The sequence below is a fragment of the Dendroctonus ponderosae genome, unplaced genomic scaffold (assembly GCF_020466585.1).
Source record: "Dendroctonus ponderosae isolate FM_Combo_2020 unplaced genomic scaffold, Dpon_F_20191213v2 Dpon_F_20191213_4, whole genome shotgun sequence".
Classification (NCBI taxonomy): Eukaryota; Metazoa; Arthropoda; class Insecta; order Coleoptera; family Curculionidae; genus Dendroctonus; species Dendroctonus ponderosae.
In genome coordinates this window covers 14,008,560-14,025,875 of record NW_026018611.1, presented here as the reverse complement: position 1 = coordinate 14,025,875, position 17,316 = coordinate 14,008,560, and the positions used below count along the sequence as shown (strand labels likewise).

General features: G+C 32.7%; 3 protein-coding genes across 5 annotated transcripts in view; 1 reads left to right on the top strand and 2 right to left on the bottom strand.

The window, feature by feature from the left end:
- Positions 1-3,343, bottom strand: part of LOC109546508 (proline dehydrogenase 1, mitochondrial) — a 45,050-nt gene extending 41,707 nt beyond the window's left edge. For both annotated transcript variants that reach the window (XM_019917485.2, XM_019917486.2), the window contains exon 1: positions 2,879-3,343. In XM_019917485.2, the coding sequence (XP_019773044.1) occupies positions 2,879-3,178 (300 nt within the window). In that variant the 5' untranslated portion in view covers positions 3,179-3,343. The remainder of the gene's footprint in view (positions 1-2,878) is intronic.
- A 3,372-nt stretch (positions 3,344-6,715) lies between these two features.
- LOC109546510 (SH2B adapter protein 1) lies at positions 6,716-16,150 on the top strand. 2 transcript variants are annotated; one of them, XM_019917488.2, is made up of 8 exons: positions 6,716-7,202; positions 7,712-7,967; positions 8,917-9,083; positions 10,078-10,238; positions 10,416-10,585; positions 11,312-11,497; positions 11,572-11,712; positions 15,598-16,150. In XM_019917488.2, exons 1-8 carry the CDS (start codon positions 6,874-6,876, stop codon positions 15,694-15,696), a joined length of 1,509 nt encoding a protein of 502 aa, XP_019773047.1. In that variant the 5' UTR covers positions 6,716-6,873; the 3' UTR covers positions 15,697-16,150. The 2 variants fall into 2 exon arrangements, with proteins under 2 accessions (XP_019773047.1, XP_019773046.1); XM_019917487.2 differs by having other exon boundaries at positions 6,720-7,202; positions 10,410-10,585.
- LOC109533650 (zinc finger SWIM domain-containing protein 7) overlaps positions 12,998-17,316 on the bottom strand; it is a 7,546-nt gene continuing 3,227 nt past the window's right edge. Inside the window, exon 2 of the mRNA XM_019899029.2 lies at positions 12,998-16,697. Within this exon, the coding sequence (XP_019754588.2) occupies positions 16,339-16,697 (359 nt within the window). The 3' untranslated portion in view covers positions 12,998-16,338. The remainder of the gene's footprint in view (positions 16,698-17,316) is intronic.

Genomic DNA, 17,316 nt, shown 5'->3' with positions numbered 1-17,316 from the left:
TACCTAACTAGAAAAGTTGTTGAAAATTCCAATTGTTTTCCTGTCAGATTCATATTAACGGAACTAGGAGTGTTTAAACGATCTGCAATAAATCAGTTTTTTTAATAAGTATGTATCTCTTGACAGCTATAAAATTTTGAGAAAACAAAATTTCTTTTGAGTAGAGCGTTCAAAACTGTAATTATATGCCTCTTCTTCGTATCTGCTGCAGTTACCAAGTCATGGAAAAAAACTCACCCTGTATACTTAGGGTGTTCCAAATAAAAAAATATTTTGTCATTTTGACATTTACGTCTTTCAAGTTTCTATTTTTACTTCAGATTATAAAAATCTGAGTAATAATGAGCACCTTTCGTATTTAGGTAGGTACCACTTTTCACAACTTGTTTAAATAAATGATGCAGGGCAGTGGAAACACCCTGTTCCAACAAGTTATGAGGAAACACCATGTACATACTAATTTTGTTTAAAATGATATAACATATTATTATAAACCAGACAAAAGGTAAAGTTTCCAAATCGAATAAAGAATGAAAATATTTGGTATAAAAAACCAGTGACGGCACACAACCCACAAGAGTCAGAGAGATTAAGTCAGCATACAGGGTGTTTTTTTAGTGGGATAGAGTCCATTATTTCCGATGGTGTTGAACTTTCGAAAAATAGTTTCATATAAAAGTTGTTGACGCATAAAGTGTGCACATTTTAAAAATATCTTATATGATACAGTGTCTCAGAAAAGCGAGGCAAGATCAAAGTGTATTTTTTTAAATAGAACTACCCATTGTAGAAGCAAAAAAAACAGTTAGATACAAAAAAAAATGTGGAATCGAATGCAGCTTGGAACGCTGCATATGCACCGTAAATTATTTTTTTCTTACTTGCGACGTTGGCAGATTATCACCATTTTAGTAAAATTTTGCTTAAAAATGGTATCTAAAAATTCATTGTAGAAGCAAAAAAAAAGCAGTTAAAGATAGAAAAAAATACGTCTTTCCAATCACCACAGATCCGCTAAGAACTCTATTGAACCAAAATATCAATACATTGTACAGGGTGTTCACAATGTGAACTTCAATCTAAAACTTTTGAACGCAATATAACTTTTGTTTTTCAAATGAAAGTACCTGTATATTAATACGTCATTAGATAGACAATTTGCAAAGTTACAAATTTGCATTTACACTTTAAGCTGTGAAATCAACCGTTTTCAAATTATAATTTATTTTATTTAAAAAATTCAAAAAGTTGCTACATTTTGTAAGGTGGCTATGGAAGTCAATAAATAAGTGTCAAAATTTGAATTGCCACGTTTAATTGATCATTTACCTAATTATATCAAGGAAAGAATGTGGTATTTACATGATGGAGCTGCAGTTCACCATACAGCTCAAATTCATGAGTACCTAAATAATTAATTTCCTGAGATGTGGATAGACAGAGGTGGCCACCTCGTTCACCCGATTTGACAAAGATGGATTTCTTTTTATAGGCTTACGTCAAAACGAAATTTATAAAATAACCAACTACAAAAGGTGACATGAAAGAACGAATCACAACTGTTTTTCGAAGCATTAATAATATTGTTTTGAACTGCGATTCATTTTAAAAACCTATATATTAATAGTTGATTAAATGTTAACGGAAATCATATTGAACATTTATTTTAAAATATCACTATAGGTATAATTTTATACTTTTATTTTTATAGACGTATGCAGTTTTATCGCATTTTTTGCTATGAAATTCCATGCCATTTAAAAAGCGTTGCACTTTTCTTCATTGATTATGTCAAGTATCATAAAATTTTGACACTTATTTAATTAATTCCATAGCCACCTTACAAAATGTAAATAAAAAAATAAAATAAAATAAAATAATTTATAATTTGAAAACGGTTGATTTCACAGCTTAAAGTGTAATTGCAAATTTGTAACTTTGTAAATTGTCTATCTAACGACGTATTAATATACAGGTACCTACTTCCATTTGAAAAATAAAAGTTATATTGCGTTAAAAAGTTTTAGATAGAAGTCCACATTGTTAACACCCTGTACAATGTATTGATATTTTGGTTCAATAGAATTCTTAGCGGACCTGTGGTGATTAGAAAGACGTATTTTTTTGTATCTTTAGCTGCTTTTTTTGCTTCTACAATCAATTTTTAGATACCATGCTTTTAAGCAATATTTTACTAAAGTGGCGATAATCTGCCAACGTGGCAAGTAAGAAAAAAACAAATTTACGATGCATATGCAGCATTTCAAGCTGCATTTCATGGGCTAATGAAAAATGGGTAGTTCTATTTAAAAATACACTTTGATCTTGCCTCGCTTTTCTGAGACACTCTGTATACTATAAGACATTTTTAAAATGTGCGCAATTTATGCGTCAACAACTTTTATAGAAAACTATTTTGCGAAAGTTCAACACCATCGGAAATAATGGACTATCGCACTAAAAAACCACCCTGTATATGTACCTATCTAAAAAAATCACCCTGTAGATTATAGCAAGCATTTGGTATGACTGAGGGCGCAGACCCTAATAAGTCCCCAATTTGAAGTTATAGGAGCTAAAGAGAAAAGAACAGTGACACCCCACCGTGCTTCCGTGCAAACGAAACGTGTGAGGTCTTATGTTTATATGAAGCGTTTGCCTGGTTTTAGGTCTTAGAATGTGTAGGTAGGTAGTTAAAATTATGAAACCCAAATTCGGGTCATCCTGAAAAAATCGCTAATTTGATATTTGGAACTTGTATTTTTATTTAGGGTATGAAAGATGTGTAATCGATTTGAGTTTTGGCACAGAGTATATTACCCTAGAGCCTAGGGTAAGTGTTGAATAAATAATGCGCAAAATGCGATTAATCACTTACCCTCATGTTATTCGTGACAATAGTTTCATAAGAGCACATCTGATAGACGACGAGAGCTCGAAGGAGCTCCCAATTCGTCTTGCTCTTGAACGCAGCCCTGGCATCTTCAAATGATAAATCTAGAGGATCCTTGGGGGCCTGCACCGACTTGTCTTGGAGTAAGCTGGTAGCAGCTGCAGTAGACTTCCGCACAGACTGATTGGCATCGATTTTACCACCGAAACCGCTATTTAAACTATCGATCAGTAAACCGTACTTTTTGGAAACACTACACCTGTTCACTGTACGAAGAAAAGCCATTTAAGTGAAGTATTAGGGAGCAACAAGATTTGTGTAGATCCGAGAAGGAATTTTGCGAGGGACTTGCTCTTGCTACTCTGCTTTACACCTGCCGATTGAAAATTTATTAAATTCAGTCGACTCTCCCTTCGAGCTTGAACAAGACTGGAATCGACTGACGTTTACTTTAACACGCCGGTCAGGATGCGCAATGTCACCCGGCGACCGGCGAGCGTTTGCCAGCGACGAATTGCCAACAAAAATTGCAAATCGAATTAGATTTTTCCTTGCAGAACAATGTAAGGAAACTGTCGGTCTAACAGTCTAACTGTTAATTCAATTGCTTCAGTTCTGTACGTTTGGAAACATTTTCACTTTTATTTCTGCTAGATAATGACGTTTATCATTCGAATTCGAATGTTTTTTCGAAAATTTCAGTTTGGTTGCACAAACTGCAAACTTCCCAACAGAACCGGAATTCCGTTATTTATTCGCGAGTTCAAAAGTCCAGATGATGGCTGATGGCTGAAATATAACTACAAGTTAAGTAGTATTTGACACTTGTTTTGTTGTTGACATTTGTCTCCATCTATCACACTGGTGTCACATTGGTGTTAACATCTGATTGTGATTTGGTTTTTTGATTTGATTGATTGATTTGTTCTCATCAACTTTTGCAAGCTTTTAAAGAAATAGAACCACATCGAAATAAAGTGTAAGTATTGTTTCATGTTATACATGTCATAATCTCTAATAAATGAACAAGTCGGACATGTCCCAACGGTCACTGGACAAAGCGTAATTTGACGTTTCGCAGCGCCTCCATCGGTAGTTGAACTCGCGAATAGTGATTTGCAAAAAATTCGTTTCGGGGTTCGGGGATTCAAAATTATGTAGGGATATAGACAAATTTGTTTTGCTATGAAAAAAGTATTTGATTGCACCTATAAATGGGTTTCTCATTGACATTTCGTAAATCCTGTTGCGGTCAATTTCCAGTTTATCAGACCCTCCCGTTCGAAGTTAAATATATATTTATCTGCTTATAGGTAATCCTTCTACCAACAACTTTTCTCAGTAGTGTTTTTTCGGGAAATGCGGTTTTCAACACTTTTTACCCCGTTGACGTTCACTACTTTTCAACAGGGTGTTAGTAAATAAGTGCAACAAATTGCGGGGGCTGATTCTGCATGAAATCATGACAGTTTGCTTAAAAGTATGTCCTCAAATGATTCGTTTCCATCTTTGAATGTAAAACTAACTTAGTTTTTTTTCAAAGGTTTTCATAGATACGTATCTCCGATGTATCGATACGGTTCGTACGGGGAGTTCAGAAATTTTCCTTACAAACTGACGATGTATTTATTAGATAGAAATGAATAAAAAGATGTTTGATATAAATTAAATTTGAAGGTGTTAAGCAATTAAGAATTTTTATGTTCCACATTGGCGTGCGTACTGGTAATGATTTCAATTTTTTATAGAAAAAATGGTACGCCACTCCCCGATAGCACACAAATATTACAGTAATATTTTTTTTGAAATATTTAATGTAGATCTGACGCGACAGATTCTTATATGTTTAAGAAATATTTCTTGTAAATATTTATTTGACATTTACAACAGGTATTTAAAAAATACATTTTTTAAATATTTATTTGACATTTATATTAGATATTTGTTTCATTAATATTAATTAACAATTTTATTAGATTTTTTTTTCAGTATTCAGCCCGGTCGATTTTTTAAATAGTGCAATATTTTTGTCAGCTCGATGATCCTTTTTGATCTGCATGTGCACGGCTGGGGATTCAAACCTCAGACCTTCAAGTTGGTAGTCCGTAGGTCCGACCCCTCGACCACCATCCTATCATCTTAATCTTGAGTTATTTTCCTGTGTGTGTGTAATGATTATTATAATTTTCCATCCTAGGTTTCAGTCAAAATGTGAAATAAAAATGTTCATATTGTCTAATACCGTTATATGAAATAGACACGATATTTTTATTTATTTTCGACAAATTTTGTTTGTCTGGTTTAATAAACACCATATTTTAGGCATTTTATAAGGGTCTCAGGTTTTAGTAGTAAAAGAGAATTTACTTTTACGTACCCTTACTTCTCTGCTGTGGGCACGCAAAATTTATTTTCTACCAATGTAGATTTATACCGTGGATATACATTAAATATTAAAAACAAATATATTTTATAATATTTATTTTTGCTATGAAATATTTACCATTAATTGACTAATGGAAATTGAGATAATGTGTTCTAAAGTTTGTTCACACTTATTAAAAATAATATATTAGTAACTTTTTGGGTGTTAATACTGTTATATATAGGTCCGGTAAAGTAAAGGTAAAGGTAAAAAGTAGTAAGTACTAAGAAACATTATTACTTTATTTGTTTCATGCTAATTAAATATTAAAAAGAAATATTTTTTATAATATTTTAAAAATATTTCCTTTTGCTATGAAATATTTACCAAACATATAAATATTTAGTAAATATTTACGTAATATTTTGTACTATCTGGGCTGTGGTATTTCAAATTAAAATTCATTAGTTCTCTTTCAATTTGTGACGAAAAATATATTGAGCATAGGCCTGGGAAATACTGTGTTGTGTTGAATCGTCATTGCCTCAGAGCAATTACTTCAAGATGATCAATTTTGGGCTTAGCAGGCAAATAACAAGCTTCACAGAAAATCACAATTTGGCACGTGCTTGTTATTCTTGACAAAAGCTATGTACCTACCTGTAACTATCTGTTAATGACAAAAAACATCATTGCGGCCTTTACTTTTTATCAAAAAAATATAGGCGAATAATTTTTTAATATCGAAAATTTTCGTAATTTTTCAATCGTAACTACCACATCACAAAATTGTAGAAGATAATTTTTTTGATATAAAAATTTTTCATAATTTGAAGCAAAGATCGTAATTTTTCTTTTTGAATGCTTAAGTATACCAATTAAACATGGAACAATTTCTAAATAATGCTTAATAACAAAGTTGAAGTTCGATTCGAACTACATATTAATATCCCCTATAAATTTTCGGAAAATTTTTTTTTGCGTACTCTGTATTACTCCTCAAAAGGAATGACGCCAATTTTGAATCACGTTGTATTATTTGTAATTTCGTCAGGTTGTTAGTGGCGTTCACAAGGTAGAAAGTTGTGAGTTTCATTAGTTAAACATAAAGTTAAACAATTCAAAAAACAAACTTCGAAAATGAGTTCAAATCGTATAAAATAACGGCGACTCTCACCATAACCCCAACAACTATTCAGCCGCAAATTAAGGAATATGAAGATACAGGCACTGTTGCCCAGCAAATTCAATGAATGACTAAATCAGGTCTAGTTTTGCGCGGTGCAACACAAGGACAAGTAAACGTTTGTAAAAATATAATTCCTAACCCATCGCTCTTTATTTTTCCAAGAACCTGTTCAAAAACCCATTAATAGAATATAGTGTATGTATAAAAGTTTTTAAAAAGTTTTCCCTTTTTAAAAAGTTTCCCAGGTTTACTGACGGAAACCTTGCATTGGTAACGCTGTCCGCGCAATTGTCATTGTCACATCCCACTTTAATGGCGTGCAAGGTTTGGCAGTGAACTTGTCAAATCAAAATAAATCGGTTTTCCTAAAGTTTTTTAAATAGAAAATGTAATTGTACTTCGAAATCGGTTTCCTAATATTAAACCATGGCAGCGGCTGTCGACCCTATCAGTTCGGAAAAAGCTTGGATTGAGTTTTGTGAAAGACATGCAGTAGCTGCTGCACAAGACTTTTCCAAAAGTTGTCATAACTATATAAATATGTGCTTACCGGAGAGTACCCGAAATTTAGTTAACCACAAAGACCTCATGAAAAAATTTATCGAACTTTTCTCAGAGGAGTTTGATAGAGATTTCAATCGAAAAAGATTGGGAGGCAACAAGTGTATCAATGGTTTAACTGGGATTAGCATCGATGACAGTTTTGATGCAGAAGAGGGCAGCCCCAAAATGAGCCATAAACCATTCTTTAGGCGGTAAGCTTCCCTGAATTTATATATTAATGAGTACTAACATTTTCTTACATTTTTTTGATAGTTGGCTGGATATACCTACATTTGAAAATTTGTATGTATTTGTTTTAAATTATTTCCTGTAACTTCAGATAGTACTAACTATCTTAAGTAAAAAGTGCTAACAATGTTTTGCCATCTAGAACTCATTATACGGGTTCTTAAAGTTTTAACAAACACGCATTATTATCTTTCTTAGTTAACATGACTGAAGAGCTACAATTTTTATATGTACATATATAAAAATAAACAATTCAGATGTGTAAATCAATGTAATGTTAGCCGAAATAAATATAAGCGTGTTGACTGGGTCATCAAAAATATCAGATTTAAGCCTAGTATCGGGTAAAACATTATACTTTAATCCCATACAATGTTTCGACATGCAATAAATTAAAAATTAAACAATAAGCAAAATTATTAAACCATGGCAATGTCCCCTCGATGATTGCACCAATATTTCTTTCTTATAGGCTAAGTTTTAAAATGCTGAGGAAAAGTAAAGATCTGTTCCACAAGCATTCTGATGAAGATTCTGTGTCAAATAATAAAACAAAGCTGGCGAAAATAGTGGTTGAGTGTCGAAAGGAAGGGATTGTCAATTATTCAACACCTGAGTGTTTAGATCAACCTTCTGGCCCTCCAAAGTGGGAACGGTGCCGATTGCAACTTGTCAAAGCTACCGGAGGATATATGCTAGAATTTTATTCGCCACCCAAAAATCCCAAGGTAAGGAAACAATTTAGAATGTATTTTACGATCGATTAGGGCAGGGTTTTTTTTTGGTCAGGAGAGAAAATAAATAAGTTGTTGATTTTTTAAACTAAAACGAATATTTAATTATTCCTAGTTTTTAATTTCATTGTTTATATTCAATTCAACAATATAATATACAAATATTCTCATAAATCAGAGTGGAACATTTGGAATATTTCTAAACTATTATCCAATTTGCTTTGTTAGTTTCCATTAATCCATAGTACATCAAAAAATATATTTTTTTGCTGATTCCCAGGAAGTTCATTAAAACTCATCTCATTGATACCCCGACTTTTTGGATCAATCTGTACATTCAAAAAAAGAAAACTTATTTTCAGAAAGTTGTTGGCGCGTTCAAACGCATTTTACAAAATATAGAATTTCAGTGTTACAAAAGAAAGGACCTGAGATGTAAAAACCTGAGTATTTACTTAATTATACAAACTTTATCTCTATCTTTTAACACTTGATTCGTGTTTGTTTTCGTTATATGTATAGTTGAACCGAAATACTAGCTTCCCTCCATTTTGTCTATATCCAACCAGTTATTAATTAATATTCTAGTGTACAGAGCCAAAAGAGCTGAACTCTATGTTCAACAACACTACTGTATTTTATTTGTTGTTAACTTGTTTAAATGCTCACTGCAAATTTTATTACTAATACTAAGAGTCCAGAGTTTTCATGTAAATCATTAATTGTTTCAAAAGCTTGATTATGAAAGCTTGGTTGGATTTGGATGTGTTTAATATGAAAACCCCATATTTTGTCTTGCAGCCTATATATTATTTCACGTTCACTTATTAACCGAAAAGCGAATTACATTTAAAAAAGTTTTTATTAAAAATCTTGACCAACCTTGCGAGCCATTCATTGTCTAATAGTAAACCAGATAGACACATTCTTCTAATCTTTACAGCCTCGTAGTGGAGTATTTTGTGCTCTGATCACTGAAGCCAGGGAAACTACAGCTTTGGAAATGCCTGATCATGAAAACACGTTTGTTCTAAAAGCCAGCAACAATATGGAATTTGTTATAGAAGCTCACGATACAGATGATATGAGATCCTGGCTGGCAACGATCAAGTATGTTGTTATATAATTATATTTTTTCGATTTGTTATTGCGTTACTACCGATCTACTACTGAATTAAATTGTCGAGAGTTAAAGCAAAAGGTGTATAAATGCAATCAAGCAATCCGAATAAAAGAAAATTGGAATATAATGAATCTGTTACGATTAAACTTTAAACTTGACTAATGTGATTAACCGGATAAAATCGAGTTTAACAGAAATGTAGTATTAATGTTATACATTTCGAATCAACTATCGCCATCCAACAGCTATACTTCTTACGTGAATACCACTTGACTAAGTGACAAAAATGTGTGAACTTTAACAATACTTTTCTTTGATATCGACGATGGATGATTGAGATTAACATAATTTCGAACTTTATCCGTAACAAATCCATCATAAAAATTTCTTGGTGAAGTAGTTAAATAAAGCACATCTAAGTTTTATCTTACCTACACACAAAATCCCAAATATTTAAAAATGCTACCCTTTTAGCTCCTACTCCTTAATTTATCTTGGTATGAGAGTGTTCCGGTTCCGCTTGTCTTTAATAGTCTCAGGTAAGAGCGTAAAAAGGAATCATAAAAGTGCAATCGTTGATGTTGATGTTATAATCAAGGGGACGTCGATAATGTTGCTTCATAACCGAAATGTTGGATTCTAGATTTCGTGCAGTTCGTTAAATACGGAAGTCGATTATTAAGCCGGTCCTGGAACGCTCGTTGGAAATAACTCAATGTGTCTTTTAGGTTTGATATACGCTTATAATTGTTTTATTTATGTATTTAAAGGTACTCTTCCTTAGAAATTCAACGATTTACTAAACTTTTCTACATTGCAGTTTTCAATAAAAATATTTGAGATACCTATTATACACAAGGAAACCTTGTTATACACAAGAAAATATGAAGCATATTTTATCTAGCTACGTGCTCTTACTCAGAGAAGAATTTGCTCTTATTAATCCTATTGAATATGGTTATTACTATATGCAACTTGCAGATATTGCATGAGATTGGGACCATCGACAACTGAGGCACGAGGTACAGATGATCAAGGAAATGTTCCTGATTTACCTCCAAGACATGCTCCTGGAGCCAGGGGTGCTGACAGGTTATCGTCTAGCTCCAATTTTGATATATGCCCTAGTGGAGATGCTCATCGTGAGTTTATTTACTTTTCATATTGCGTTGAAACGTTAATATTCAGAAACATGATGTTTAAACCTGCAGTTATCACAGTGTGATCGATGTAACATTGTTTCCTGTTAAGTAATTTCTGCTTAATTTTAAAGAAGTATCTACTAAATACAAATTTCATATTTTAACTTGAAGCTACAGAGTCCGATATAGGACAGACGCTTAGAAAGGAGTTTTGGTTCCATGGCATGTTACCAAGATCTGAAGCTACGCAACAGGTTTTGCATGAAGGTGTCGGAGGACATGGCAATTTCTTAGTGAGGCAGAGTGAGACCAGAACTGGAGAATTCGTATTAACGTTTAATTTCCAGGTTAGTGGCAGGAAAGCGTTTTAAGAAAATGTTTAAAATGTTATAAGTATGTGTGTGATCTAAGTGTAACCATAGACAGGGCTCTGGAAGGTCATTTTAGACCTTGGTGTGATACAATGACATAAAAAGCCAATGCAATTAAAAGTAAAAACTGGCAACAACTAGCACTAAATAGTTCAATAGCATAAATACAGTTCAAATTGATAAAAAGCACAAAAACTAGATTATTTTATCATACCAATAAAATTAGAAACATCAACAAACAATTGTCTAATTCTGAAGATGTATTAACTAATAAAATAATCAGCTTCTTCTCGTGTCCACTGCTGGACATAAGTCTCCTCCATACGCCGCCAAGAATTTCTACGTTGCGCAAGTTGCATCCAGTTGTGTTCTATTCTCCGTATATCTGCCCCTCGCGTGGGTGGTCTGCCCTGACTTCTTCTATCTTCTAGTTGGAATCGCTAATTTCAGGCTGTAGGATTGAACCCCCGGTCCTGGGGGTGTCTGAGGTTGGCACATTTCGAAATCTGCACTCGCCTATTTCATTCTATTTAAAATTATTCATGAGACGAGAAGTATCAAGAAAATTAACTTGGCGTGTATTTCCGCGATTTCTCTAAAAATTGTCCCTTAAATTTAAGATAAATTCGATCCTTTCGTAGTGAATAACATTGGAATGTTAATCAGGATAAAGTAGGTAAACAGTGTTTGTTGTTTTTTTAGGGTAGAGCAAAGCATCTGAGGATGACAATAAATGAAAATGGTCAATGTCGATTACAGCACTATTGGTTTTCTTCAATATATGATATGTTAGAAAATTTCCGGTCACATCCGATACCCTTAGAGAGTGGTGGAAATTCTGATGTTACTTTGACTGATTACATTTTAAATCCTACTGCGCGACAGCAGGTATGTCACTTGATTAGTTTATTTGCATCTGTTCAATTCCATAATCATTTTTACAATGTGGACGGTTGTTACAGCTACAAAATTCTGGCACACTGAGTAATGTGTCCTCACCGAATAATACTTTGAATGCTTCTGGACAAACAGGTGCGACGAACAATGGAGAATCAACTGGAGTCACTCGGCGGGCTCCTATGCCTGTTCCTGAAGTCAGACAAGTGAGATAGATGTTAAACGAAATAGGTGTTGTAGATGTTGAACATCACACGAGTGAATGAAAGTGTGAACGAACGTGAATGAGAAAGTTGTAGAAAACTAGAATGAGAATGCCGATTTCTTGTACCTTTTGAGCCTATAAGAGAGCTAACAATATCTAGTACGTGCAAAATACAAAGAACGTTCCAAATGAATCATATAGTGGCTTTGTAACTGTGTGAGAAGTAAATTAGTATATCAACAAATAAATCTTCTTTAACGTTATTCGATTTAATCGAGCTAATTAAGTTTAGCGGTTGGTCTGTATTTTTTTGGAGCTTGAACCGTGTGTTTGTTTCTTTATAAGCTATAATTTCTAAGTGTTCTAAGGAACGGCTCAGGTTTATATTTATTTATTTTAATTCTAAAATATTTTATATATTAAATTATTAATTTGATTAAGACTTATTAAATAAACACTGCGTAACGTTTGCGCATACGCAATGTCGTCACATTAATTTATCTGTTACTCTGCTCTAACTGTTACCTCATCTTTCGTAGTCATTTTTGTGTCTTGTTTTTGCGTCTGAAGCGATTGGGAACAAATGGGTGAATGAAATTATTTTATTCCTCAAACAATTTTGTTGTAATAACTGTTTTGTTTTACAAATAATGATGTTTATTATTTTAGATGAAACAAACAGTCAATAACAAATGACGAAATTAATTCATTTTTGCTCGATTTACTAACAGTCAAATTTGTATAATATTGTTTTCATTTCATATAATTCCAAACAAAACATCGCTTTTTGCATGGTATTTAAGAAAATACTATCTTTTTAAATTCCGTTGAATCCAGAAAATATTCAATTTCCGAAAACCAATAAAACGTCATTATTTGTGTCTATCACGTTTCTTTTATTTTAGTTAATCGTCTTCGTCAGTGAATGTATAGCTTTGCCAAAGTAACAAAATATTTAAAGATAATTCATTATTTCAATAGAGCAATTGTTTTCGTTACTTGTCGCATTTTACAGTATATCAAACTTTTGAAAGAACTTCGCTTCGATTTCTGATTGTAGACTGATATCTGAAGTTGCACAAAAGAAGTATACTATTATGCCATTCAAGGGTTTTTCGTAGATTGAAGCTAAGCTGTTTCATTGTTTATGTAAAAATACTCTATAGGACCTTTATCGAAATTGTTTATCATAGTGATTGTACAAAAAATAATATTGAAGTGCAATTTTTATTTAAAGGCATATTTTAAGCTTGGTGATTTTCGCTTAATAATTTTGAAGAACCCTGTGTGAAGTATAACTTTTTCATTGCAGTATAACAAATGATTATTGCAAGAATCATTTGATAATTAAATATACCATACAATACACTGATTATATTTCTTACCGTTTAATTTAAGAAAGCCCATAGAATGCAATTGAATATAAAGAATATGCAACTAGTATTACTGCAAGGCTATTTAATTTAGCTTTAAACAACTTATAGTTTAATAGTTTCTCAAGTACATCAAAACTTTTGCAGCCACCTGCTTATATATTGTATTAAACATTGATTTTCCCACACCACGTCTAATAAATCAACAAGTCCGACAAGTACTTGGCCTTAGTAGAAAAAAAACGAAAATTATTTCTCCAGATAGTCTTTAATTCGATACTCTTGACCCAGCGAGGCTCCAACGTTTTTAACCCGTCTGAAAAATACGTTTTCTCGAGGTCTGCAAAGTAGGCCTCCGTGGTGATGATGACCTCCTCATTCGACTGAAATTTCTGGTCGGCGAGTGACTTTTTCAAGTTGGGAAGCAAAAATAAGTCGCACGGCTCAAATCTGGAGAATACGGTGGATGAGGCATCATTTCGTAGCCCAATTCGAGCAATTTGGCCCTTGCGACCACGGAGTGTGAACCGGTACGTTGTCATGGTGGAAAAACACTTCTCCAAATGGGGCCGTTTTTTGGTGGAGTGTTTCAGAAATGAGTACCTAAATTTGATATTACACTCGTAATTCAGCAATGTCAGCAAACCAACAAGTAACGTTCTGTTATAATCAAGTTTTCTTAATATACAGTTAACAAGGATCCGCCGTACTTCTTCGTGAGTGTCCTTAAGTATTCCATTACAACATGTAGGATATTCCTATGGAAAATTTAAAAGAAAGCATAATAGCAAATTCAATGAATAACAAAAAAATAATTGAAATTAGGTATAATATTGAGTACTTTTATGTGCACATGCTGTGGTTAAAATTAAAATGATGCATCTGATTATTTATTCATCATGATCTATCGAATCTCAGATTTAGAATATTTATTTCTGAAACACCCTGTATTTAACATAACAATTAATACTTAAGTAGGAATTAAATAGAGAGCAATTTTTGGTCTGGAATAGATAAACTACCTTTTACTTTACTGAAAAATTTTTTTTTGTAGAAAATAGCCTTTGTGGGAATATTTTTTTATTATGAGGAACCGGATTTTTTTCTCAATCTTGTTTGCGTGTGCTGGCACTAACCGCTTGTTGCATCCAAACGCTCTTTCATTTCGCTTCGTGATTTTCCTTCCAGAAACAAGAATCGAATCACCGACCGATGTTGCTCTTTTTCCATTTTCTGAAATCACAGAGACGCCCAACGTGGTCAAAATCATTGACATACTATACTATATATAGTATGTATAGTAGTTATAGTATGTCATTGCTCAAAACAAGACTGCGATTCCGATTCGGCTGCAATTCAGTGGCCGACTACAATAATGCACTACACGATAGTAAATTTCTTTTCCGATAGTGGCGCCGTGGGGCGGTGAGGCTAAGTACTTATCGGACGGCCCTTTCTTGGGGCTTTTGTCGATTTTTAAATACCAAGAGGCTGGATAAGTGTATTAAGGTTAGCAAACTTGAGAGTATAGTTGAAGGTATACAGATAATACGGATAATAGAACACATTTAAGTTTGCCAATGTTTGTAGATTGCTCTATCATTTAATTTCCCGTTTGGTAAAATAAATCAACATTTCGGAGGCCTTGTTGAAATTCAATTAAAAAAACGACGTGGAAAACCCATAATGATGAAGGGAGTTATGATTATGTTACCTCCTGAAATACACTCTTTTATTTTTATTTTATTATTTTATTTCGATAAATATTCAACAGAGGAAATACTTCTAATTCCAATATAAAACACTTTTTTTTATATAACATCCTCGTTATATGGAGACCGCTATTTCGCATTCTAATAGTGCGGACTTTCGTATTCTAATAGTGCGGACTTTCGTATTCTAATAGTGCAATAGTTTACTTTTGATTAATTCTACATACAGATCTATCTACAGTTATCACATTAATTCATATACTTTTGAGTTTGTTTTTCACTGCTTAGGAATACATTGTTTATTGTTTTGTGAAGATACTAGGTTTATTTTTTAAGTACATCATCGTGTATATATAGATTTTTCTAATTTTAAAGTTTGTTTTATTTCTTTAGTTGCTCCTTTTGCTCCTGAAATAAATTTTGCGGTAACAATCACACATTAAATCTTTCCAATTGAGTATTTTAAGTAATGGCGCTATTGTATGTTTTTGCTTAATAGTTAATTTATTGTTTTATTTAGTTGGTGAGCGTTTTGCAGTGATTATGTAGCTTAATTGATTTCCTGTAATCGTTTTCAATTTGTACATTCATCCTCTAGTTTACATGGGAAACTATAACGGTACTCATTACCAACTTCTGAAGAGTTTCACTGTATTCCATGCAGTCATTATGTATGAAAATAATTGTTTGAACTTTAACATCTTTTAAATAATTAAGCAACACTTTTAAATATACATATTTTCAGTGCTATTTAAGCTAAAAAAACTTGCATAAAGCGTCTATTTACGGATTTCTTTATAGGTGGTGTCGTACGGTGGCAGTATAAGAAACTCCGATATTGCAATCGAGCAAGTGGAAGCGACGAATCGAGCAGTTGAGAACCAATACAGTTTCGTTTAACATTCTTAATGGTTATTTTTAAATATTCCTTTTAAGTCCATTGCACATTTGGGAGCTAATTAACGAACTGGCTTTACTTTGTGAGTCGACTATTATATCAGTATTATATTATATTCCCATGATATAATTATATCAAATGACAATGGGAAGTTCTCCATGTCACCATCTTAGATAGCTATATTTTTCTTAATTCATCAGTCATTTTAAATAATAAAGTGAAAACAGTGATTTACTTCTAACTTTTAAAACGCTCAGACGTTGTTCAAGTGGTTTTATTGAAATTAAGTAGGCACTTACATGTACTTAATTATTAATTTACTGTTGAAATAATTATTTGCGAAGTAAAATCAATTATATTTTAAATCAATTAGTATTTCACTTTTATATACTTTCGAATCTTTACTATAATTAATTGTGAATAAAATAATTGTGAAAACTGTACTGTTTCTTGTAATATTGTTTGGTTCAATTGTTTTGCATTAATTATACTTTATTTTAGCTTATAACTTGCTTAGTTTTTACTGAAAGATATCAGCACTTTGGTGTATACATTGTCTTCATTAAACTAAAAAATAATTAAAAAAACAGCATGGAATGGAATGACGATTGCAAAAATTCCGTTTTACTGCAGTAGGAAAAAATTTACATATTTATATTTGAATACGCACCCAACTGAGCGTTCAAGTACTGTTGAAAAACATCATGATCAAGGGTTTCCTTTTTTAATTCGCCAGTGGCTTTCGCTAAGTACACTGCTAAGACATGTTTACAGGTGATGCAAGTTTTCTCACCTAACACTTTATCTTCAAAAAACTTGCAGTGGCAAAAGTTGATATTTTCGAAAATTGCATACTGTTCCTCGGAAATGGATATATCAAATATTTGACGACAGAAGTCCCCAGTGGAATACTGTGTGATTTTACATTTTTCCAAAATTTCCGTAGCTTCATTTAGTGGCTCGCCGAAGTATGAGTAGAGTGCTAATAGTTCTTCGCTGGAAACTGAAAGAAAAATGTAACGGGATTTTTATAAATAGGAATTGGTATCATTTCTAAGCAACTATCAAATCGATTAAAAAAAACGACATCCAATTTAGGCCAAAAGTAAGTTTCACATGAGGTGTGTCAATGCGCTTTCGTGTAATTTACACTTTTTTGTCAGATAAGGTTTTCAAGCTTTTTTGCAAGTTGCAGCCTACATACTATAAAAGACTTATTACTTTGGCAAGAGGTTGGTGACAGGAGTTGACTGAAACAAGATTGAGAAAACCGGTTTAGGAGCCATTACCAAACTTGATATTTTATCTCATTTTATATTTAAAACACAGCTAAGTTTATGTAACTTGGACTATTCCAAACATTTTAAGTGAATTTGAGGGCACCTACTCTTGGCCATGTTGGAAACAATTAAATGCTAAACAAATGTTTCCATCTGCCACTTACATTGTTTCAAAATAATTAATAATCGTGCAGGGAGGTAGATTGTCTTTCCTTTCTTCTTCGTAAACATATTTTTTCTTAATATTGAGTATTTCTCAAAGACTCACTTTCAACTTTGCTATTAAAGGATTTCGATTCCGTATTTTTTTGATTGAATATCACAATGACAATCATGTATGAA